The sequence below is a fragment of the Schistocerca americana genome, chromosome 1 (assembly GCF_021461395.2).
Source record: "Schistocerca americana isolate TAMUIC-IGC-003095 chromosome 1, iqSchAmer2.1, whole genome shotgun sequence".
In the NCBI taxonomy this organism is placed as follows: domain Eukaryota; kingdom Metazoa; phylum Arthropoda; class Insecta; order Orthoptera; family Acrididae; genus Schistocerca; species Schistocerca americana.
Genome location: NC_060119.1, coordinates 559,632,791 through 559,659,825, shown reverse-complemented (window position 1 = coordinate 559,659,825; position 27,035 = coordinate 559,632,791). Strand labels below are relative to the sequence as shown.

The window sequence follows — 27,035 nt, the reverse complement described above, 5'->3', positions numbered from 1 at the left end:
TACCCAGTGTTATCACAAACCTTGACCAACCTTCACCAAGCAATCAAATCAAAACAACCAAGCAATCTCACCCTTGGGGTCATTCTGCTCCATGACAATGCAAAGCCTTGTACGACCAACACAGTGGCAGCACCCCTGCAGAAATTCAAATGGGAGGTTCTCGGCCAGCCTACATAGAGTCTGGACCTCTCTCCCTGTGATTATGCCACTTTTGGTCCCATTAAAAAGGCTCTGAGGGGCAAACGATTCACCTCACACGACGACGTCCAGTTGGATGTGTGGAACTGGTTAATATCACAGCCCGCCTAATTTTATGAGACAGCCATTCACTGCCTTGTGTCACAGTGGGACAAGTGTCCCAACAGCCTAGGTCAATAATTCTAACTTATAGGTACTGGTTTCTGTGATTATGCCTCCAGCTCATTTCTTTTTGGATGCCCCTTATGTGTCTGCCCCTCAAAGGTGAAGTAATTGTTGGAACGAATAAAATTAATTAAGGTGAGCAAGAAGGATGTCATAGGTTTGGAATCAGGTGGACATTGACTGAGGAAATGTCCCGCAGCAGACAGACCATGACGTGGGGGATGTTGGTATAGAGGGAGATGGCATCAATGATGACAAACAAGGTGTGTGGTGGGAACAGGATGGGCACAGATTTCAGATGATCTAGGACAATGGTTGGTCTCTTTAATGTAGGAGGGAAGTCTTTGTAGTAAGGGTTGTAGTGCTGATCAACTAAGGCAGGTATATGTTCGGTGGTTGCTTTTAAGCCAGCAGCTACAGGACGACCAGGACGATTGCGTTTGTAGATCTTAGCAAGATGGTAAAAGGTGGGGGTGTGTGGTTTGGGTGGGGTGGGGTAAGAAATTCTGTGGATTGAGGTGTAAGCCTTGTGTGGGGATTGAGGTTTTTAGGAAGTACTACAGGTCAGTTAGAATCACAGGGATGGGATTTTGATGGTAGATGATGAAAGTAGAGGTGTCAAACAGCTGGCGTACACTTTTACTAACATACTCCTGTCGGTCAAGTACCACAGTGCTAGATCCTTTGTCTGGTGGGAGGGTAATGATGGAGTCACCAGCTTCACTGGATATTATTACCCAAACAGTAGTGTGTTCTCCTGCCACTGCTTGGTGAGTAGATTTTTTTATCTATCCATTTACATTAAACAAACTGTCCATTCACATGAATGGACACAGGCAGACAGTGTTTGTTGGTAATGAGGATCACCCTGTGGCTAAACATGCCTTGGTGCACGGCCAGCACATCTTGGCACAGTGTTACACCGTCCGGGTTATCTGGATACTTCCCACTAACACCAACCTGTCAGAACTCCGGAGATGGGAACTTGCCCCTCAGTATATCCTCTCTTCTCGTTATCCGCCAGGCCTCAACCTCCGCTAATTTCAAGTTGCCGCCGCTCGTACCTCACCTGTCTTTCAACAACATCTTTGCCTCTCTACTTCTGCCTCGACTGACATCTCTGCCGAAACTCTTTGCCTTTACAAATGTCTGCTTGTGCCTGTGTATGTGCGGTTGGATATGGGTGTGTGTGCGAGTGTATACCTGTCCTTTTTTCCCCCTAAGGTAAGTCTTTCTGCTCCCGGGATTGGAATGACTCCTTACCCTCTCCCTTAAAACCCACATCCTTTCGTCTTTCCCTCTCCTTCCCTCTTTCCTGATGAAGCAACCATTGGTTGCGAAAGCTTGAATTTTGTGTGTATGTTTGTGTTTGTTTGTATGTCTATCGACCTGCCAGCACTTTCGTTTGGTAAGTCACACCATCTTTGTTTTTAGATATATTTTTCCCACGTGGAATGTTTCCCTCTATTATATCCATTTACATTATAAATACTACAAGAGGATTTCCTTCTGAGATTATTTGCAAGTTTTGCAGCATGATGCATCAGCTTTGGTCATACCCAGCCATAGTACCAAACAGTGCCCAATCGACAGTGCCAGATCCACCTCCCACATGGAGAAATGACAAGGAAGTCTATCTCAACTATCTCCACATTGGCACAACAGTGGAAGAATGCCAGATCCTAGCTGGCAGTGGTAGTAGTCATCACAAAATGCTCTGCTGTTGTCTGGTGATGTCTCCAGGCATCAGTAACACTATTTGGAGACAGCACTGTTGCAAGTGGTAAACAACTGAATTTAGCAGAAATCCTCCTGACAGCTTCCCATACTTACATAGAATAAATGGAGCAATTGATAGAGTCCAGGAACGTGTGCCATGACCTTTTCTCGCTTTCCTTGATTATGTGTCAAGCCTTGGTTATCACCACTTGAGAGGCTGTGAGGTTGGGTGGCACTTAAACCATCACAGAGCTGCACGCCTGACCCAGATTGTTGAGTGACATTTCTCATTTCACAAAGGTACAGGTTGTCTTCTAAGATGACCTAAGGACTTTGGAACAAATAAGTCGGTGACATGGTGGTATCACTCACATGATGATGTCCATCAATTCCTGAACACTTCCACAGTGTTCAAACACAGCCATCTGGCTGAACTGTGTCCAGTTAGCTCTGCTGTTTATCCAACTAGGTGGCCTTCTTTCAAGTGTTGTTCCATCTGGTAGGTGGATCCAGAGTGAGAAGTGGTCACTGGAATGAAGGTCATCATCAGTAACATTCCACTGAACAAAATCTGCATGGGCTGTGGAACAGAATGAGAGTTTATGGCTGAGGAGCAACACTGAAATGAGTGGGTGTGCCCATACTGAAGATGCACAGCTCTTGAGACATTATGAGGTGCTCTACAATTCAACACCTGGGACAAGTAGAGTGGGAGCCCCATAATACATTATGGGTTCTGAAGTCTCTCAATACGAGAAATGGTCAGGGGAGTTGGTCAGTAAGATCTGTGAGAGGCTCAGAATCTGTCGCATCTTGTTGAAGTAAATACAGTGATTTTCTGACCCATATGGACTTCAATTGCTTGTGATCAGTAAGCAAAAATAGAGCAGATGAACGGTGTGTGTTACTGATGAACACAGCTGCCCCTCCTTTGTCCCTGTCCCCAGTCAGGTCATCCTTGCAGTGGAGGGTATAGTCCAAGAGCTAGTAACTCTAAAATTTGTTTCTTGTAAGCACACACACAGGGGACACTCTTGTGCTGGGAGTTTCAGTTTTTCAACATGTGTCCTGAGTGTCCTTAGTCTGCCTGTGGCAGCCTTCCAATGACGTTTCGCATTTCTTTTGTTGTATCCCTTAGTAATAGGGCTAGGACCAATAAACTCCAAATGTGGCACACAGGATGCTCACTTCCTACCTCCCTCCCAATGCAGCCGGCCCTGCACAGAGGCTCAGTCTGGGGGCTAGACTTCATAGTCCATTGCCTCCAAATCAGAATTAGCAGAACCATCAGATAGAATAAGATCTACATGGTCTGATGGTTTACGAGCTGTCTTTTTCTGGTACTGATGCTTCCTTTTAGGCTTGGCTGGTAGAGGAGACCTTGAAGAACTGATCATGGCAGTGGCAGTGGCAGTGAGAATGCTGACCTGATTACTGGAGTCCGCCTATCATGGTGCCGGAAGCTCTACAATGTCAGCAACCGTCGCCTTTTCCGATGTTTGGTGAGAGGGGAGCACTGCATACTAACACCACTTTTGCCATTACACTTACAAATGCAGATATTAGTGCTAACACTATTAACCTCCATTTGTTTAGAGGAATCACCTTTCTGAATAGCTTTTTGTGTTCCTGCACAGATTATTATTATTTTTTTTTTTTTTTTTGCAAGGAAGACAGAGAGGGCAATCCCCAGAGAAATCAACATTTGGGAGGGGAAGAGCAAACAACTCCTTCATGAATGACCTTACCAACCACACTGGCTGCAAGTGGCTTCTCCCATACATGCTAGAGCAAAGCTTCCAAGGCATTGGCATTTAAAACAGCACATTGGATTGGGCATACAATGCCTCACAGTTAAGTGAAGGAAATTTGCCTTGATATGGTCTGGGCATGTTGTGCTACTGAACCCAAGAATAAAGGAGTCTGATTTAACCAGATTTCCATCCACCCTTTGTATCCCATTTTGCACATTAGTCGCACCTTTCTGAGCCCACTCACATTCAAACTCTTCTTCGAGAATATTGATAATATCTCTGCACAACTCATCATTGCTATAGTTCAAGGCCTCAGGCATTAGCTGTCTGGAGGTTTGTTGATTATTGGAAACCAGATATTTCTCCCAAAAGCGTCTCATTCCTCAATCACTTTACAGATTGTAAAGTGCCAGCAGCAGTGCCTTGTAAACCCTTTTTTATGTGACAAAGTAAACATTCTCAAAGCTGCCTTCTTTCCTTTTAATTACTAAAAACACACACTGTCTAACAGCAAGTGTTCTTGTACTATAACTGAACTGCTGGGAATAATCCTTGTATCAGGACGACTGGCAACACAAGCCCTCTTGTTGGGCTGGGCACTGATATCCACCAGAAGTACACCCATTCAGGTTGGAGATGGCTTGTGTAAGTTCAAGGATTCCATCTCGGTCCCACAAGCTGCTAGGGAAGAATAAGGGTCCATTTCACCTGAACAGTCATGTGTCTCATTGGCATGCAGCACATCTCAAGACTTTACTTTTTTTTTTTTTTTAGGTTTATACCATCCTTACAATATGGACAGTTAAGCCAAGATCCTCATTCCCTGTTACAGAGGATGATTTATTGAAAATATCACGGACATGAAGAGCATTACTCCCACATATAATTTGGCATCAAGGAAGGGGGGTGAAGGATAGACAGAAGTCTACAATTCTCGTTTATGAATATGAAGGGTTACTGGGTAAGAAGAGGATGCTGATGTGTTTGCAAAAGTGGGTCATAAGGTGTTCTACAAGAACTGATGCATCGGTGAAAATACCACCACAATGAAGAGACCAAGAACAGTTTTGATCTTTGTAGCCCAGAAGACTATAGAGCTTGACCCATATCTGGGATGAAGAAGCATACGTTTCCAAGAAGAACACATTGTACTACCAGCAGCCCTTCTCACCGTGTTTAATTAGGCAGCAAGAATTAGCAGGAAGCTGCTTGAAAGTAAGAAGGATGGTCTTCACTTGAAATGCTGCAGAGTATTTAGACAACCTGAATATGTTCTCAATGACTTTGGTCCATCATTGCAGTGTCTGTCAGTGGATGGGGTATGTAAAAAGAGGATTACACTGCTGGTGATTGTGTCAGAGATGCCTCCCACGTCGGTGATGAGATCTGACAGCGGATGAGGTTGACAGCAGAAATATACAACTAACAGTTAACTCATCAAAGAGTCGAGCGTGATATTTGCGCCATCGGGCAGTGACGAGGAAGTGACAGGATCACCGGAAAGTTGTCACCGTCACAAAGATCACTATGTAGTGAAGCCATGAGATTGGGGGGAAGAGATCATCAGGTTGATAGGCGAAAAGGTGCCATGGACAGCAGTTAAGTGGGTAGGGCTACCATCATAAAGGAGGCATGTATTAAGAACAGAAAGAAGCTAGTCAATTAGAAGGCCTCTACTAGACGAAGCGGTTCTTCTTCACAGGTGTGGTGCACACTGAAATCCCCAAGAAGGAGAAAAGGGTGAGAGTTGTTGGCTTAAGAGGGGTCATCTCAAGATGAGTCAATGCCCCGCCTCAAGGCAAATAAATGGTAACAAATGAACATCACACTGCTACTCCTTCCAACATGGTAAGAGGGAAACTCGCTCACTGACAGCATCTGTGTGAACCAATGTACAGTCCCCTTCAGGTGCTCTGTAGGGGTCAGTGCAGTTCCAACAGCCCTCTTCTTCTTAGGTTTTCAACCATAAGGTTGGTTAGCAGCAGTTCACTATGCATTGCTCTCTTCAGCCTTCCCCTTGAGTGTTATAGATGGTGCAGCTTCCAGTATCTGGTTGATGTATTCTAATCTTGATCTGCCTCTTGTATTTTTCATTCTACCATCCCTTTAATAATATTTTTATAACAACATTGTGAGTAAGCAGAGAGGGCTGACCCATGTGTCCCTCCTGTGCTCAGTTACCTTCAGGAGACAAGGCTATCCTTCCTCCACTCTGGGAAGCACCTCTTTGTTTGATAGCTTGTCTTCCCAGTACATCTTGAGCATTCTGGGGTAGTATCGAATCCCAAAGGCTGTTCTTTTATATTTTTCTGCTTGTCTGAGTCTTCATGTTCACTTTTGTGCAGCAGCTCACTCCAAACATCTTTACGAGGTTTTTCCTGAGGTGTTTGTCTATGCTGCTAGCTGTGAAAAGGTTTCTTCTCCTATTCAAAGTAGCTTTCTACTGGTGGATCAGCTTGCAACATTCTTCCTTGACCTGCTATCTGATGTAATTTTACTTGCTTGGCAGGCAAAGCATTCAACCGTCTCCAGTCATTCATTGTCAAGTGAGCATTGGGCAATGGAGTTTTTTCTGCTTACCACTACGATCAATGTTTTACCTTTTTTAATTTTCATATTATAGGAGGAGCAAGGGAGGTTTCCATCTGGGTCACTATTGCTTCTAATTGTTTAATTGTTCTGCATCTTCATTCACTTAATCATCCAATAGAGTTGGTTAGCACAATTGTGGGACTGGAGATGGTGGTCATTCCAGCAATTGACATAAACAAGTGGTAACACACATGGTGGATTTTCAGGATGTGTCTGGCTAAAGTCTCTCCAAATTGAGCTGTAAGTACGCTGGGAAGACATATCCCAAAAATATGGCATTTAAAACACTGCATTGGTGATAGGAAAACAACTTCACATCACAGTAGTAACAAATGATTTTGACCTCTTCTGGGAGTAAATATCACTCTAAAATGAGGATGAATGTACCTGTGTCTTCTTGTTGTCTGGCAGGCCTCGATGTATATGACATACCAAGAGGACCCCTCACCTTTCCAAGGGTATGCGTACTTCTTCGTCTGTCTGCTGGGTTAGGCCCTGGTGAAAAATTAATCCCTGCATGTTATCAAGGTTCTTAAGGGTCGTGATGGTAACATGTACACCACCACATTGCTTGCAAGAGAGTAATGCCAGAACTGGATAGGATTTGCAGAAAAGAGTCGGTCATTCCATCTCAAGAGATCATGGGCCTCCTCTTCCTTGAGCTTCAATTTTCCTGTAATTTGCTGTGTGTGTGTGTGTGTAGACTAATCCTAAAAATGAATCTATGCAAAATTTTAAATCTTGAGCTTCAGTGTATGAGGAATAATGGCCTTCTATTTGCATGGCTTATTGATAAATGCGCCTGAAAATGAACAAAACTGATGTTTGAAGCTATTTTTATTTTCTTACATTTTATGGCCTTCATTGGACCACTCTAGCCAACTTTAGACAAAGAATTTTTCAGTTTCCTGTCAGCCCAGTACTTCTTTATTCTCTCGGATCTCATCCTTCTTTCTTCATCGGAAATGACCCTTCCTATTGTCTTTTGTTGATTCTCATTTGCAGTCTCATTTGTTTGTCTGTGAGTTTTCTGACTTTGACAGTTTTGTCTTAGGGCTTCCAATGTAATCTGTAGCTCATCCATATCTTCCTTCATTTCTGTAATCCATGTAATGTTCCACTTACTATTCCAGAATTTTCCTATTACTCTCCTGATAATCCTGTTCTCTGGTGTTCTGATTAGATGTCCAAAAAATGAAATGCGTTTCTCCTTGATTGTACTCATTACCAGTTCTATTTCCTTGTAGACTGTTTCATTTGTAGCTACTCCCCAGTGTCCAGTGAAGCTCTTTTATTACAAGACAAAAACAAGTAGGAAACTCTTACTTTCAGGTCCTGGGTAACTTTTGCCTATGAATCAGAAAAGTACTGTGTGACAGAATATAAAGCATTTTGTGAACCAGCATGATGCATTAAAGTGACTCAAAAAACCTGCAGAGAAAAATTCACAGATTTTTGACCCTCTTTGGGGTCAGATATCTAAGGAAGAAAAAATGCAAAGGAACTATAGCTTGGCATATTTGTTGACAATGCCTGGGACATGATTCTGTTAGCATATTTATGTGCTTAGCCAATCATTTTCAATTATACTTGATCACAAACAAGACATCAAATTTATAATTACAATAAATGAGCAAAATTTAGATATAAATATGGCACACAAGTATCATTTCAGAAATTTTTCTTTCCAGCACCAGTGCAAAGAACACAACATCCTGCACTAACAACATCCTGTTGGATCTCAGAGTTATTTCACCAAATGGACCAAATATGAGCTGGGACTCCAGCAAATGTCATGTTCAATATGTTATGAGTGCAACACGGTACCTGTTGCTGAACCCCTAACTTCAAGACAAGCCAGAATGACAACTGGTAGGTTAATGTTGGTGTTCCAGCTAACCATAAAAACCATAGAAATTTGATGACTCAACCAGTTCAAAACCATTTCTGTTCCTATGCTAGTAGTGAGCATGTATGGTTGCAATGGCAAGTTATCAATCTTTGCTTATCCTGTTACATATAGATGGCCATGTTTGCTGGTTTCTTCACTGAGGTTCCAAAGCCTCAGTTGCGTTTCTAGCCTTCATTCTCAAGCCGTGTTTGTTGGTTTCTTCATCGAGGTTCCAAAGCCTCATTTGGGTTTCTCATCTTGGTTCCCTAGATGTGTTTGTTGGTTTCTTCATGAAGATTGCAAAGCTTCAGTTGGTTTTTTTGTCACAGTTCCCAAGCCAATCTATGGGTACCTTCATGTTTGTTCCCAACCCTGTGCTATTTAAAATTACTGCTTCATGGAATTAAATTTTTCTTCAATACTGTTCAATATGGCTTCTGGAAAATTATACTGATCTCCTGCTCCAGTTGCTGAAGGTGCTGCAATTTTCATGATAACGGAGTGTTCAGGAATCCAACATTTATCTTCTCTTTCAGGCCAATAGAATGACCAAGGTGGACCAAAAGTGACCACAGCATCGTGTCTTCAATACCACCTTCACATTACCAATCCACCAGTGATTGTCGTAGATGCAGGCATTGTATTGGCCTGGAATAAGGCTTAAAACTGACACAAAAGCCACACTGGTGTCAGCTGATTGATAAATAAAGGTCAAAAAAGAATTTGTATCACTTGAAATCTGATTAATATGAACATTGGTTCAAATCCATTGGTAAAAATTGGCAATTTTTGCAAGATCCGGCTAAATTATGGCGATTTTCAAATTATTCTTCCTGTAACTTTCTATCGTGATATATTTCTTGACATCAGTTTGCCAATCACCACTGTTGCCTGACCTGGCACTGTGCGAATAGCAAGCTGTACCATCTTGTGATGGTAGCATACTGTGCACGATTTTTGTTGAAGTTCAATCTTGCTTTTCATCCCTTTGCTGAATCAATGCTAAGGTACAAAAAGATGTTTCCAGTAGATAAAAGTGTGCTCTTTCCAGTGATGCTGGAAAGAACTTCTGTAGTGACCTCTTTGCAGTATTTGTTCTTGAACTTAGCTCACTTTCTGCAGTTTTATATTTGGCACAATGTTACTGTGGTGTCACCGCCAGACACCACACTTGCTAGGTGGTAGCTTTAAATCGGCCGCGGTCCACTAGTACATGTCGGACCCGCGTGTCGCCACTGTGTGATCGCAGACCGAGCGCCACCACAAGGCAGGTCTCGAGATACGGAATAGCACTCGCCCCAGTTATACGACGACTTTGCTAGCGACTACACTGACGAAGCCTTTCTCTCATTTGCCAAGAGACAGTTAGAATAGCCTTCAGCTAAGTCAATGACTACGACCTAGCAAGGCGCCATTAACCATTTTAAGATAGAGTCTCACTTGTATCATCTAGGAATGCTGTATTCACATGAAGGATTAAAAGTTAAGTATTAAAGCAGCTACGTACTTTTCTTGCTACCATTCATTACGTATCCTGTTTTAGACCTCTATCTAGCCTACGTGAGATTACGCGTGCCTTTCGGCTACTTCAGTGTGGCGTAGCTGTCTTGTTACGCCACAACAGTTACTATGATCCACAAAAATTGCTTAGTCAGTAAGTGTATTGACAGAGTCCTCCCCATGTTCTGTTAATATATATGCCAAGCTGTAGTTCTTTCGCATTTTTTCTTCCAGAGATATATGACTTCAAAGAAGGCTAAAAAAATCAAATTATTTTTGTCTGCAGGTTTTTTTGGGGTATTTAGATGCATTATACTGGCTCACAAAGCGTTTTACACACTGATACACTGTCTTCTTCTGATTCAGGGTCAAAAGTTGTGTAGGATCTGAAAACAAGAGATACTGGTTGTTGTTCCCTTGTATTAAGAAATGTTCAAACACTGGGGTTTGCTCATTTTCACCACATCCTTGTCGAAGAGCTTCTCAGATATTGGGCCACAGTTTCCAACGTATTGGGTATTACGAGCTAAAATTTTGCATGAGTTCATTTCCATGGTACATCTGAACTCATGGCAAGTTAACAAAATCAGAAATGGAAGAGTGGGAAACTTCTGAAAAATGTGGTCACTTGGGTTGGAATGATCCAGTGATCCAAATATGTTTTCAACGTTCTCCATAAAAAACATTAGTTTAGTAGGGGGAAAGGACCCACCATCTGTTCAGGTGCAAACCAGAAACTGAGGAGGATGAGTTTAGGCCCTGGTGGTCCAGCAAACAAGAAAAGAATCAAATTTCTGTGATATGTCAGCACATTAAGAAGACAATTACTTACACAGCGGCTAGCAAGCACCAGGCCACACAAATAATGAATTTGACCATTATTATTCCAGAAGTATCAGTATTCTGAAAATATGTGTTGATTTAATATGTTTACATTGCTTGTATGTAAACAATGTCACTCACACAATGTTGATACAATTATATTAATGACATTTTTAGAACAGCACATACTATTCTGCTGTAGCTTGCAACTTGTGTCTATATTTCTGCTTCTCAGTTGTGGACAGCATTGTTCACCAAATAGCACATATTGTGAAAAAAATTGTGCCCTTTTATGTCTTTTGAAGTACTGAAGTGCATTTATGTCATTCACCTGTACAGGTATATGCTTAGGATGATACAGGTGAGACCGTTCCATTATAGTACAAACTATGGATTTAACATTAGGAAATAAGTTTCATCTTGGTGATTTGCAAGGAAATAAAGTTCCGAGTTTTACATTTCATTGATAGAGGGGACATTAAATTTGAGAGTTCCACCACAGTTGAATAAGGATGAGGAAGGAATAATGATGTGGCCTAATCAATGTGATCCACCTGGCAATCAACTTATGTAGGGAACTCATGGAAAACATAAATTAGGTTGATCAGCCCAGAATATGAACTATTTTGGTTAAAATCTTCTGGGTGGCTAAGACATATTACTCCTTTTTAGAATTTTCCAAAACCCAACATTCCAACCCTTCTGTTGGACTCTTTCTAGGGAGTCTTTTGGTCTTCTTGGGTGACTGATCACAATCAAAAACCAGTGTTGCATTTACTTATAAAAGATGTTATTTGAAAATTTTGCTGAAGAAGTGGAGTTATTGCGTGAAATTATTCAGGCTTCTTTCAATAGTGGGCCATTGCTACAGAGTAGGTTCTGACAGCTAGTAGAGAAAAAGAGTGGAAATGTTAGCACAACACTATTGTTGTCATGCCACTGTGATGGCTACCTGAGAGTTGTTTATATTTCTTCCATGCAATGGCTGGGCAGTGGGAAGCCATGCGGAAGGAAACAGCCTACAATACACCTCTTGCAGTCGACTCACCCCTCTCCCAATAATACGCCAATGTCCAGGCTGCACACCTCCCACTTAGGTCAAAAAGTAAAAGAAATAAAAAAATCCATTGGTAGGATACTGGGAAGATGCTGTCAATCTACAAAGGAGATATCTACAAAATACTAGTGCAACCCATCCTAGAATTTTTGCCCAATGTGTGGGACTGACGCCCATGGGACTAACAGATATACAGAACTTATGCAAAGAAGGGCAGTATAAATGGTCATTGGTTTGTTTGACTCAAGAGAGCGCACCACGGAAATGCTGGAAAACCTGAAGATACTTGAAGATAGATGCCAACTACAATGCAAAAGCCTATTTACAATGTTACAAGAACAGTACTAAGTGAGGAATCTAGGAATACACTACAGCCTGCAACCTTTCACTTGCATAGGGACTGCAAAGATGAGATTAGAATAATTACTGTGCACACAGATGCATTTAAATAGTCATTATTCCTGTGTTATGTGATGAAGCAAGCTGTGATAATTTTAATCCCCTTCTTGTTTTTCCATCTGCCTCCTTAAATTCATTTTGTTACTTTTAATTATTTACCGTTAACATATGTGAATATAATCTACATTTTCACAAAAGAGAAAGACTGGCCCTTAGTTTTAAAGAATATAAAACCAGATCTAATTTTGTGCTTAGTTTTAGGTATGTAATTGATTTTCTAATTTATTTTGACTATTCCTAGTTGGTATCTTTCAGTATAGGGTGAAATCAGTAATTTTTTCGTAACTTAAATTCTATTGTTGATGTATAAACAAATATAAATTCTGTACTAATTACAAACATTTGAAGGAACAACTAATAGTATTACTAAACAATTTATTTGGCTCTATTTCAAAACATGTTAGCAAAGTCAGCCCTTAATTAATTCCAAAGTAATTAACAGTTTTGTCCAAAGTACTGTTTGCATACTCATATTTGTTTATTTCATGATTTAAACAAATAATTTGGCCTAACTCTTGCAGTAGAAGAAACTGTTGAAAAGAATCAATGTTTCAATGTATTCAGTTAATTTAATGAGTTAAGTTTTAATTATTATTTCTGTAAATTAAACATCAAACAATGTGAAGTTTCAGTACCTATTATTGTGAGGATGCCTAAGGGCCTGATTTTTGGTCACGAAACAGTCAATCCAACTTTTCTATTCTTCAAGAACTGTGAACTTTGTGGATAGGTTTTACTGCTTGTAGATGTTCAATAGCAAACTATTGTAGCAGTGTGTGGAGGTTTACCTGCGAACTATTAATGAGGCTTATCGAAAGTTAAACAACTGTGTATTGGCCAAATAACTGTGTATTATTGGGGGGTTGTGAACAGTGAAAGTAAAAGAGAGTGTAATGCAACTGTGCACCTGTCGGCTACATTATTTTCATTAGTCAGTGTCGGAATTACAAATCCCATTTTTCAGCCAGTGTAGCAACGCAGGACATCGACACCGAGGGCAATCAATGAAGAGATAAACAGAGAAGGTGGAACTGCTACAGGTACATATACAAATGGAACAGGAAGACGCCCTAAGATGTGGTACAATGTGAAGTAGCCTCTCCCATGAAATTCACAGTGATTTGCAGAATATAGATATAGACCTGTTTGCAATCTTTGCCTGCTCCCCCACTCTACAATTTTTATCCCTACCTCCTTGACTGACTGCACCTCTCTCCTCCTCCATTTCTATTATCAAATGAGTTTCTTGGTGCCCTAGAATATGACATTTCAGCTTATCTCTCCTTTTAGTCAAACAGTGCAATAAATTTCTTTTCTCCCCAGTTCAATAACACTGCCTAAAATAGCAATGAAATACAAATTCAAACTTCTTTCATGAAAACCTTTTTTAAAGTCATAAGACAGCCTTCTTACAGTCCTATTTGATATGGATCTCACACACTAGAACAATATTCTAGAACAGGTTTCATGAGTGATTTGTAAGTGGTCTCCTTTGTAGACTGATTGCACTTCCCCAGTATTCTACCAATAAACCAAAGTCTTACTGAGCCCTTGTGATCATTCCATTTCATATCCCTACAAAGTGTTACACCTAGGTATTTGTATGAGTTGGCCAATTCCAACAGTGACGCATTGATATTGTAGCCATAGGATACTACATTTTTTCATTTTGTGAAGTTCACAATTTTACATTTTAGGACATTTTAAGCAATTTGCCAATCTTTGCACCACTTTGAAATCTTATCAAGATCTGATGATATTTATGCAGCTTCTTGGATCGCTTCCACTATCCTGTGCTTCACTATCTATTTGTCTCTAGCATGGAGCATGGATACAATTCACCAACAGTCTTTTCTAATTTATTTTTTTTTCATTTGGTTCACAGTGAGCTTTGTTATTTACCTTGGAATGTTGTACATTATCCAGATTTGAATTATTTGTCATTATATGCTTTATCATTACATGGATACTATAATGACAGTTAGTTAGTGGATATTTTATACTAGAGTGACAGTAATTAAAAACTTTCACTGCAACACTGTGCAGTCATTTCTGTGGTAAAGGCAACCTTAATGTGGAATAATGAATATCTTTTTCCTTCTGGTATTGTAACTATGTACACTGTTGTTTCTTTTGAACTGTAGGGGATTATTTACAAAAAGTGTAACAATGGAATAAATATACTGTGATACAGTAGTAAGAATGTCCATCTCCGCAAACAGATGTCTACAAGATGATAGTGGGTGAGAACCACATGCCACGCGGGATTAGCCGAGCGGTCTAAGGCGCTGCAGTCATGGACTGTGCAGCTGGTCCCGGCAGATGTTCGAGTCCTCCCTCGGGCATGGGTGTGTGTGTTGGTCCTTAGGATAATTTAGGTTAAGTAGTGTGTAAGCTTAGGGACTGATGACCATAGCAGTTAAGTCCCATAAGATTTCACACACATTTGAACATTTGAGAACCACACATTATTCCTACAGCAAGGTTTTTACCAATGAAGACTTTCTTTTTTTAAAGTGAGTTACGCCTGGACATATTCCATATGATATTACTGAATGAAAATATACAAAATATGTCAACTTACTGATTTGCCTCTCCCCAAGATCTGCGATGATTCTAAGTGCAAATGTTGCCGAACTAAGCTGTTTTATAAGTTCCATCCAATTTATTATTTCCTCATCATATGATGTGTTACACTTATCATTGTGTAGTACTCCTAGGTATGCAGAATTGAATATGTGGAGTCTTTTTAAAATTGAGAGTGAGCCCATTCACAGAAAAATAGACAATGACAGTTTTAAGAACTTTGTTACCATTTCTTCTGTTATTGTATGTATGATTAGATTGATTACAATACTGGTGTCATATGCAAAAAGAACTAACTTTGCATGTTGTGTATTAGACGGGAGATCATTTACATGCATAAGGAACAGTAGTGGGTCTAAGACTGAGCCTTGGAGAACCCCATACGCGATTTCTGTCCCATCAGAACTATGTCCCTGGACTATCTTAGTTGAATTACTAAGTACAACTTTCTGAATTCTTTTGGTTAGACATTACATTATACATTGGTTGGCATACCATCCCTCCTATGTAATTTTTGTGAATATCTCACTGAAATTATAAGTTCTTATTGTACTTTGACTGCCAAAATGTCACTTGCAGTTCCGTACTGAAAAGGTTCCAGCATTTCAGTTACTAATCAAAAATGTTCTTTCCACCATAATTTCTGCTTTTAGTAACAGACTAACAGACTGGCAAAGTGCTTTCACTAAAATCCTTACTGGTACTGCAGGACTGGGCCTTTTTTGAAAAAAAGAGAGAGAGACAAAAGTACAGAGGAAAAGTAAAACACATAAATGTGATATTAAGATCAAAGGAAAAAGAAATCTATTAGCACCAGAAAAACTCCTCAGAACCACAAGTGTTGATGGGCAACTACTGCACAGATAGTTTTCTGGAGAAAATTTATTCTTACAATATCATGCCTTCTGTTTATAATGTCTTCTGAAATATACTGGAGACACTTAGTCCATGTGAAAAACTGACTCTTGAAAACTGAGGCTTAATTGTGTATTTCCTACTAGGCAATGAAATGGTGTGTATACTGATCTTCTTTCCTCTACACCCTTTTGTAAGTTTAAAATTATAGCATTCCATCATTAATCAGAACATACAAATATACCTCTCTTTTTACTGAGATCCTTTGCACACACTGCGCTGACAGCATCCTGGCATTGCGCCCCAGAACAAATTTTTTTCTTATCAAATACTGGCTCAATGGAAACCCATGGTACAGTTTGTGTTCGCTATCACACAAAAGTCTTTTTGGAAATGGATTTTCACAAAAGTGTTCCTCAAGAAGATGATAACAGCAACCAACATTGCACACTGCACTTACATTATTCTCCCTTACAAACAACTGTAGGCAAGCAGGTGCCAAATTACCACAAGTGTGCAGCCCTGTTAAAAGAATATTACTGCAAGAATCATAGCTACCAAAATGTTCTGTCACAAGGGCAGCTAAATCAGTTTCTTCAGAGATATATGCTGTTGCTCGCTTGTACAAAGCAAATACACCCTCACTGGACTCAAGATTTTCAGTCTCACTCAGTTGCTGATTTTGAGAAGTTGAAGCATCAGCTTGCATCTTAGCTTTCCAATGCTTTCCATGACGAATCTGAGTCTTCTCTGTTTGAGGCTTCTCCAGTTTTATTAACGCTGGTCTCCAAGCTTTCTGTAAAGATCAGTTCAGAGTAATTACTTTTATATCGAGAATAAATTCAAAATATGATGGTCAACAATAAAACTAACATAGTATTAATGTTGAAAATCAGCTGTGAAGCTACAAAACAAACATGAGCATGTTATTTCTTCACCGAACAAGAACAGTGGAAAAAATAATAATGAAATGGATAGCACAGAATAAAGACAACATGTCACAGATGAGGAAGAATTTAAATTTAAAATCTGAAAGGCAAATATGCAGACTGACTTGATAAATAATAATGATGGAACATAACCACTTATTTTTGAGATGGTATGTTTCACTACATACAGGGTTGCCCCTGCAGGAATGGTCAGTGTTCAGGGATATGACAGGAATGACCATTAGAAGCAAAAATGTCAAGTAAATGGTCTAAAATGCATCCTTTAAGAGCTATGAGCACTTCTTCGTCTTTGATACTGTGAAACAAACCTCTTCTACTACAAGCTCTTTGCTTTCCATATTTTTGGAGATGTAGTATGTGCTAAAACAAGGAAAAAGGTCCAAAAAACTTAGGCCCTAAACTGCATACCTTAAAAGATATGAGCACTTGTCTATCTTTGCTACTGTGAAAATATATCTCTTCTATCGAACAAGTGCTTATAACTCGTAAGGTATGCATTTTACGGTCCATGTTTACTAGGCTATTTGGTTCAAATGATGGTTCCTATCATATTCCTGAAATTGACAGTCGCTTCTGGGACACACTGTAAATGCACATGAAAGGTAATGATAAATTTATGACTTTTGAACAATATATGTTCTTCAACACAGATGCAACACTGCATTAACTGATAATTAACTCTACTGCTTCCTCATCCATATGGCAGTTAGGTTGAATTCTACCCCCGACTCGGTTCCAATTTCAACTTGCTGCAGTGCTAAATGAAAGTCGAGTGTGGCTGAAGTGAAGTAGTGTTTTCAAGGGTATTATAAATATGGACAGACACAAGTACGAGCAATGCTGCACCATCAAATTTGTGTACAGCTTGGTGGAATTGTTAGACCAGTATAGCACTCTGGTTACAAGGATAGAAACTGTCACACAGCAAATCTAATAGCCAAAGACACTGATCAATATATATAATCATTCTGGAAAATAATCAAAACTTCATGGAGATAACCACCGAATGGTATGTGAAACTATAAAATTGAAGCTCTTTCGGTTGTTGTTGTTGTTGTGGTCTTCAGTCCTGAGACTGGTTTGATGCAGCTCTCCATGCTACTCTATCCTGTGCAAGCTTCTTCATCTCCCAGTACCTACTGCAACCTACATCCTTCTGAATCTACTTAGTGTATTCATCTCTTGGTCTCCCTCTACGATTTTTACCCTCCACGCTGCCCTCTAATACTAAATTGGTGATCTCTCCATGTCACAGAACATGTCCTACCAACCGATCCCTTCTTCTAGTTAAATTGTGCCACAAGCTCCTCTTCTCGCCAATTCTATTAAATACCTCCTCATTAGTTATGTGATCTACCCATCTAATCTTCAGCATTCTTCTGTAGCACCACATTTCGAAAGCTTCTACTCTCTTCTTGTCCAAACTATTTATCATCCATGTTTCACTTCCATACATGGCTACACTCCATACAAATACTTTCAGAAATGACTTCCTGACACTTAAATCAATACTTGATGTTAACAAATTTCTCTTCTTCAGAAACGCTTTCCTTGCCATGGCCAGTCTACATTTTATATCCTCTCTACTTCGACCATCATCAGTTATTCTGCTCCCAAAATAGCAAAACTCCTTTACTACTTTCAGTGTCTCATTTCCTAATCTAATTCCCTCAGCATCACCCGACTTAATTCGACTACATTCCATTATCCTCGTTTTGCTTTTGTTGATGTTCATCTTATATCCTCCTTTCAAGACACTATCCATTCCGTTCAACTGCTCTTCCAAGTCCTTTGCTGTCTCTGACAGAATTACAATGTCATCGGTGACCCTCAAAATTTTTATTTCTTCTCCATGGATTTTAACACCTACTCCGAACTTTTCTTTTGTTTCCTTTATTGCTTGCTCAATATACAGATTGAATAACATCGGGGATAGGCTACAACCCTGTCTCACTCACTTCCCAACCACTGCTTCCCTTTCGTGTCCCTCGACTCTTATAACTCCCATCTGCTTTCTGTACAAATTGTAAGTAGCCTTTAGCTCTCTGTATTTTACCCCTGCCACCTTCAGAATTTGAAAGAGAGTATTCCAATCAACATTGTCAAAAGCTTTCTCTAAGTCTACAAATGCTAGAAACGTAGGTTTGCCTTTCCTTAATCTTTCTTCTAAGATAAGTATTAGGGTCAGTATTACCTCACGTGTTCCAACATTTCTACGGAATCCAAACCAATCTTCCCCGGTGTTGGCTTCTACCAGTTTTTCCATTTGTCTCTACAGGGAGAGGACAATGCATATTTCGCCTGTTTCATACATCTTGCTCACCAGATGGTAGAGTTTCGTCAGGACTTGCTCTCCCAAGGCCGTCAGTCGAGTTCTAATGGAATGTTGTCTACTCCGGGGGCCTTGTTTCGAATCAGGTCTTTCAGTGCTCAGTCAAACTCTTCACACAATATCATATCTCCCATTTCATCTTCATCTACATCCTCTTCCATTTCCATAATATTGTCCTCAAGTACATTGCCCTTGTATAGACCCTCTATATACTCCTTCCACCTTTCTGCTTTCCCTTCTTTGCTTAGAACTGGGTTTCCATCTGAGCTCTTGATATTCATACAAGTCGTTGTCTTATCTCCAAAGGTCTCTTTAATTTTCCTGTAGGCAGTATCTATCTTACCCCTAGTGAGATAAGCCTCTACATCCTTATATTTGCCCTCTAGCCATCCCTGCTTAGCCATTTTGCACTTCCTGTCGATCTCATTTTTCAGACGTTTGTATTCCTTTTTGCCTGCTTCATTTACTGCATTTTTATATTTTCTCCTTTCATCAATTAAATTCAGTATTTCTTCTGTTACCCAAGGGTTCCTACTAGCCCTCTTCTTTTTACCTATTTGATCCTCTGCTGCCTTCACTATTTCATCCCTCAAAGCTACCCATTCATCTTCTACTGTACTTCTTTCCCCCATTCCCGTCAGTTGTTCCCTTATGCTCTCCCTGAAACTCTGTACAACCTCTGGTTCTTTCAATTTATCCAGGTCCCATCTCCTTAAATTTCCACCTTTTTGCAGTTTCTTCAGTTTTAATCTACAGATCATAACCAATAAATTGTGGTCAGAGTCCACATCTGTCCCTGGAAACGTCTTACAACTTAAAACCTGGTTCCTAAATCTCTGTCTTACCATTATATAATCTATCTGATACCTACTAGTATCTCCAGGGTTCTTCCATGTATACAACCTTCTTTCATGAATCTTAAACCAAGTGTTAGCTATGATTAAGTTATGCTCTGCGCAGAATTCTACCAGGTCGCTTCTTCTTTCAATTCTTAGCCCCAAGCCATATTCACCTACTATGTTTCCTTCTCTCCCCTTTTCCTACTCTCGAATTCCAGTCACCCATCACTATTAAATTTTCATCTCCCTTCACTACCTGAATAATTTCTTTTATCTCATCATACATTTCATCAATTTCTTCTCTTTCACTACACTGTTGAAAATTATAACAGATTAGATTGGACGCCACTGGTGTGCAACTCAAGATGATTGCAGAATACGTCAATACTGTCATTCACATAATTTCTTACATAAACAGAGTCTGTGTGCTCCATTTCTTCCACATTCTTTGTGTGGCTAAATGTGACATCAATATTTGTATCTTGATTGTTTTCCACACTCTAACAGAAAAAGGGCATGAAGAGATAATTGATGGAATTCTAATGCACAACTTTTATCCGTTTTTTACCTTCATAGCCTGTAATACTGACTACATGCATGAACTGCATTCAAATATGCATTGTCCTCCCCCTGTAGAGACAAATGGAAAAACTGGTAGAAGCCAACATCGGGGAAGATTGGTTTGGATTCCGTCGAAATGTTGGAACACGCAAGGCAATACTGACCCTACGACTTATCTTAGAAGATAGATTAAGGAAAGGCAAACCTACTTTTCTAGCATTTGTAGACTTAGAGAAAGCTTTTGACAATGTTGATTGGAATACTCTCTTTCAAATTCTGAAGGTGGCAGGGGTAAAATACAGAGAGCGAAAGGCTATTTACAATTTGTACAGAAAGCAGATGGGAGTTATAAGAGTCGAGGGACACGAAAGGGAAGCAGTGTTGGGAAGGGAATGAGACAGGGTTGTAGCCTATCCCCGATGTTATTCAATCTGTATATTGAGCAAGCAATAAAGGAAACAAAAGAAAAGTTCGGAGTAGGTGTTAAAATCCACGGAGAAGAAATAAAAACTTTGAGGTTCGCCGATGACATTGTAATTCTGTCAGAGACAGCAAAGGACTTGGAAGAGCAGTTGAACGGAATGGATAGTGTCTTGAAAGGAGGATAGAAGATGAACATCAACAAAAACAAAACGAGGATAATGGAATGTATTCACATTAAATCAGGTGATGTTGAGGGAATTAGATTAGGAAATGAGACACTTAAAGTAGTAGATGAGTTTTGTTATTTGGGGAGCAAAATAACTCATGATTGTCGAAGTAGAAAGAACATTAAATGTAGTCTGGCAACAGGAAGGAAAGTGTTTCTGAAGAAGAGAAATTTGTTAACTTTGAGTATAGATTTGAGTTTCAGGAAGTGCTTTCTGAAAATATTTGTATGGAGTGTAGCCATGTATGGAAGTGAAACATGGATGATAAACAGTTTAGACAAGAAGAGAATAGAAGCTTTCGAAATGTGGTGCTACAGAAGAATGCAGAAGATTAGATGGGTAGATCATGTAACTAATGAGGAGGTACTGAACAGAAGTGGGCAAAAGATGAATTTGTGGCACATCTTGACTAGAAGAAGGGACTGGTTGGTAGGATACATTCTGAGGCATGAAGGGATCACCAATTTAGTATTGTAGGGAAGTGTGGCAGATAAAAAGCGCAGAGGGAAACCAAGGGATGAATAAACTAAGTAGATTCAGAAGGATGTAGGTTGCAGTAGTTACTCAGAGATGAAGAACCTTGCACAAGATAGGGTAGCATGGGGAGCTGCATCAAAACAATATCTGGATTGAACACCATAACACAACTACTACTACCACTACTACTTTGCATCACTGCTTTGTGGCAAATTAAGCCAGTCTCAAAGCTTTTTCCTCTGTCATCATCTTTAAATTCATTGCAAACACAATCAAACAATGATAGGGCTACAAAATGTCTCCTTTTCTGTGCCTCAATTATATTAAACTTTAATGGGTATCATATGTCTGTGAGATGGCACTTGAACTTCCTGGCAGCAATCTCCTCCCCTTTCCTTCTGGAATCATTTTGTCTTTTCCCTCTATGTATCATTTCTTTGGAGTGCTGGCTTCCTGCAGTGAAGGTGGAGTGCTATTCACACTAATTCATCTTCAGTAACTGTATAGTAAAGTCACAATAATATCTCACAGATGTATAATACTAACAAAGTGACTATCATTCATCAGATGTGATTAGCAACATGTTGTGTTTATTGTGATAATTATTGTATATTACAGCTATCACTGACAGTGTCTCATAATTAATTCGCACAACATCGAGCCACTACGACATCCATCTTACCATTCAAAACCAACCTGAACAGAAAGGTTATTCTTGACTTCTGAAGTAAATTAATGAAACTTTGAAATACATTTGGAAGAATTATTGATTTAATTTTTGATGATGGTGTTATTGATCCAAATCATGGGACAGAAAGTGATGATGATATGAACAGAACAGGAAATGGATGATGATGATGATGATGATGATTATGACACAATGGATGACAGACTGTTAACTTCAGAAATTTTTGATGAGATTCTACAGTGGATAAACAATAAAATGAGTAAAACAAGACTTTAGTACTCTTGGAAGAACATATCTTTTGTAAATGACACAGATGTTCTTGAACTGAAAGGTTTCATAGGTTAACTTGTATGCATAGAAATACATAAATTCAGCAATGAATCCATAGATTACCATTTCTCAATGGATAGCATTGGAAGCAATATTTTTCACAACACTATCACTAAGAAAAGGTTTTATGTTTACACTGACAGCTCTTTGATTTGACAATCTAAATCACAGGGAAGAAAGTAACAATGAAGATGCTAACATTTTTTACATTGATAAAATTTACTTACCATGCAGCGGTAGAAGAAACACACATAAAAGACTGTTGTGACTGGCAAGCTTTTGGAGCCAGTGGCTCCTTTTTCCAGCAGAAGGGTTGATGGGGAAGGAAGAATGGTGAAGGAAATGGGCTAGATAGGTCTAGGATAAGGAGTAGATTTTGGGAAAGTCACCCAGAACTAGGGGAGACTTACCATACGGGATGAGAAGGAAAGACTATTTTAACAGATTTATTAAGATCTATCAGCAGTTTGACTCTCAAGGCCTTACTGTGTGTGTTGAGATTTATGTTTCAGGTGAACATGCCAAGAAAATTAGTGATTATATGTATGTCAATGCCAATAAACAGAACTTAATATAATGCCCATATTTATTCAGGGAAAAACAGAGTCAAAAATCTCTCCACAGAACAGAAACTGAGTATTCTCACACAGGCTGTACTGATACTTACCAAACCAGTCCACAAGACATACTGAAATATCACAGCAGACAAATGGATCGTCTCAACTGAAACTGTCAATGACTTTCTAAAAACAACTGAAGTAAATATAGGAATTATGAAGAAAAATAGAAATATGATCCCACTACAGTTTCAACCAAGTAAGACACACACAGAAAGTCTTCTGTTTATGATGGCACAGAGAACATAACTTATCTATCTTATATAAGGCCGAAGTCAAAAGGAGTGATTTTGGCATCTTACATGTAGCACTCCACAACTCAATTCAGACACTGGTAAGCCAGAGATAATTTCTTTTTCTAATTTCAATAAAGATGGTACTGACAGACTTTATATGAAGAGTGAAAACTATACATTGAGTAGAACAACTCATAAGTGTCTAATGGCAATATTTTTTACCAACATTGACGTGGGGTGTGGTGTCAGTGCTTTCACTCTTCATCCATCCTACTCTAATGTTCAGAATAGCTCCAGACTCAGTTTTCTGCTTGAGGATTTATAAAATGTGCTCTACACACACACACACACACACACACACACACACACACACACACCGTAAAGATGACCCGCTGAACTGCAGACAGACATGACGAAAAGAATTTTACGTATAAGCTTTTGGTCAAAGCCCTCTTCAGAAAAGAAAAAAGTACCACAATTTGCACAAGCAAGCACACCTCACCACACGAATGCTATCTCCAGCTGCTGCAACCAGAATGTAACAGACATGCGTCGAACAGCAGGAGCAACAATACAGAGCAGGGCATGGAAGGGGAGGGTGGGGGGAGGGAGGAGCAGGATACATGTGGAGGATGTGGAATCAGTGTTGCCTGGCAGAGCGTGGAGGGACTGGATGTGGTAGGATAGAATTACCAGACTCAATGTTGGGAGACTGTGGAAGAGGGAGAGGGGGTAAAATGGGGAGTGGGAAAGAAAGAAGCAGAGAAGGGGAAAAGATCGGTGGGTGCACCAGTGAAAAACAACACACAATGAGGGGAGGTGGTCTGTGAGGTGGTGACAAGGCAGAGGAGGTGGAAACAGCTGGGGTTGGGGTTGGGTTGTTTGGGGAAGGAGAGCAGACAGCGAGGTCATCGGTCTCATCAGATTAGGGAAGGACGGGGAAGGAAGTCGGCCGTGCCATTTGAAAGGAACCATCCCGGCATTTGCCTGGAGTGATTTAGGAAAATCACGGAAAACCTAAATCAGGATGGCCGGACGTGGGATTGAACCGTCGTCCTCCCGAATGCGAGTCCAGTGTCTAACCACTGCACCACCTTGCTTGGTAAAACAGTTGAGTGGAAGGTTTGGGAACAGTAGACTACCATAGGTTGACGTTGGGATGATTTTGGAGGTAGAGAATGTGTTGTAAGGATAACTCCCATCTGAAGGGTTAAGAAAAACTGGTGGTGGAGGGGTGGGAATCCAGATGACCCAGGTTGTGAAGCAGCCACTGAAATCAATCATGTTACGTACACCTGCATGTTGTAACATAGGGTGGTCCACTTTGTCCTTTGCCACTGTTTGGCAGTGGCCATTATCCTGGTGGCAAGCTAGTTGGTAGTCCTACCTATACAAAATGCTGAGCTGTTATATGGTGTGGCTGCTTTCACGGGTGACGCGGCCTCTGATGGGGTAGGATAAGCCTGTGACAGAACTGGAATAGGAAGTGTTGGGGGCGGGGGGATTGGGCAGATCTTGCACATGGATCTTCCAGAGGGATACAATCCCTCTGGCAAGGGGTTCAGACTGGGAGTAGTATAGGGATGGACTGGGCTGGGCGGACAACAGGAGGGGTGTGAAGGATCTTGGGTAGATGTCTCTCATTTCAAGGCATGATGACAGATAATCAAAGCCCTGGTGAAGTATGTGGTTCGGTTGTTCCAGTCTGGTGTGATATCTGGTGATAATTCTGGTTCTGGTTCCTGGGGGTTGTGGGAGGATTGGGAGGGTGTGGGAATATGGCATCGGAAATTTGTTTGCAGACTAGATCAGGGGGATATGGCCTGTCTATGAAGGACTTTGTGAGATCTCCACCATACTGGGCAAGGGAGCTCCTGTCACTGCAGATATACCATCCCCAGGTGGCCAGCATATTTGGGAGGGATTTTCTGGTGCATAAGGGGTGACAGCTGCCAAAATGCAAGTACTGTTGGTGGCTGGTGGTTTAATGTGGGCACAGGTGTGGATGGAGCCTTCAGAGAGGAAGAGGTCAATGTCCAGGAAGGTGACACACTGTATTGAGGAGGATCAAGTGAAGTGGATGGGAAGGCAGGTGTTGAAACCGTGAAGGAATGGGGATAGGGTATCCTGGCCCTGAATCCAATGGACCAAGAGTTCATGGTTTTTGGATGCTAGGAAGATTTCCTAGGTAGTCCGTAAACAGGTTGGCACAGGAGAGCGCTACGCAAGAGCCCTTGGCTGGGTAGCAGATTTTTATGCTAACCTGTTTATGGGTTGTCTAGGGAAAGCTATCTAGCCTTTCAAAACCCCAAATCCCTGGTCTGGTCTGGCTTCACTGATGGTATCTTCATGATTTTGACTCAGAGTCAGGAAACATACAAAAAATACACTTTTTTTTATCATCATCTAACATTTCAGTTTCCCTTTTTCTTGCTGTCATATGGCTGTAAACATATGTTGTATCTAGCTGCATCTCAATAAACAACAAAAAAGTTAAAACAATATGGTATAATTCAATAGTAAATTTCTGGAGCCTGACAGACACCAAATACCAGTTACATTACAAAATTGTATAATACCATTTAAGGATTAAGTCTTGATGAGTATAGGTGGTTTTTTTATTGTTACCATTATACAGACTGCTCCAGATCTCCCAACCATTTCTAGGACAACACTGTTTTTTGGTCTCTTTATTGCAGGTAATCAGAAAGATGTTGACCACGAAACAATGAATCAGTGTCGTAAGTTGGAAACTTAATGGACTGCCCTTTGCTGAGGTTCAAGAATGGTTTTTTAGTGTTACTGTACAGAAGTGCCAATGTGGACAACCATTAGAGGTTTGGTTAGCAAACTAGGAATGTTCCTGATGAGAAATGTTCTGGGGAGTTGCCAACATCACAGGAAACTGTGGACACCATATGAAGTCCACTGTGTGGCAAACCTTCTGCTTCATACTGGAAAAAAAGAGGCTTTCACATCCAGCTGCCTCATGATCTTAGAACATAGTACAATGCGGCAGGCATGGTCATGTGCCCTACACTGGGGTAGTAAATGACGAACATTTGTTGGCGCATATCCTGTTCCAGGATGAGGCCACCTTTCATACCTGTGGCTTCATTGATCACCATAACAGCAGGATATGGGCTAATGAGTGACCACACAATGCCATGGAATTATAATGTAACACTACAAAGGCAAATACATGGCTGTGCCTCATCCAACAGCACAAATATGGTCAATTCTTTTTTGCTGGAACAACAGTCATATTAACATAATACCTGGACATGCTTGAAGAATTCCTGCAGCCCCAATTGTCTCCTGAGAACATTCTGGATTCAGTGGCGTTTCAACAAGACAGTGCCCCATGGCACTTTGCGTACGTTGTGCATAATTATCTCAATGAGACATTCCAAGAACTCTGGATTGGACATGGCTCACAATGGTTCTGGGCAGTACGCTCACCTGATCTAACAATCTTCGACTTCTTTGCATGCAGTCACATCAAGAATCACATGTACAATGTGAAGATTAGGGACTGCAGCACCTGCCTGAACACATTTCAGCAGTGGCGCATACTATGACCCCAACAATGTTGCAGCATGTGTTCAGGTGCACTGAGGACAGGTGGCAACTCTTCTTGGATACAGAAGGCAATTATTTTGAAAGGCAGTGATTTCATTGAAATATGGTGTCTCCCTCCACATTAAAGTACATTCATGTTGTAAATATTTCATTTCAATTAAAGTACTCCCTTCCA

The 27,035-nt window shown here is 40.4% G+C and overlaps 1 protein-coding gene across 1 annotated transcript in view; it reads right to left on the bottom strand.

Annotated features, from left to right (window-relative positions):
- Positions 1–27,035, bottom strand: part of LOC124606318 (probable methyltransferase-like protein 25) — an 84,091-nt gene that overhangs the window by 41,564 nt on the left and 15,492 nt on the right. Inside the window, exon 2 of the mRNA XM_047138303.1 lies at positions 15,843–16,394. Coding sequence (XP_046994259.1) covers positions 15,843–16,394 — 552 coding nt within the window. The remainder of the gene's footprint in view (positions 1–15,842; positions 16,395–27,035) is intronic.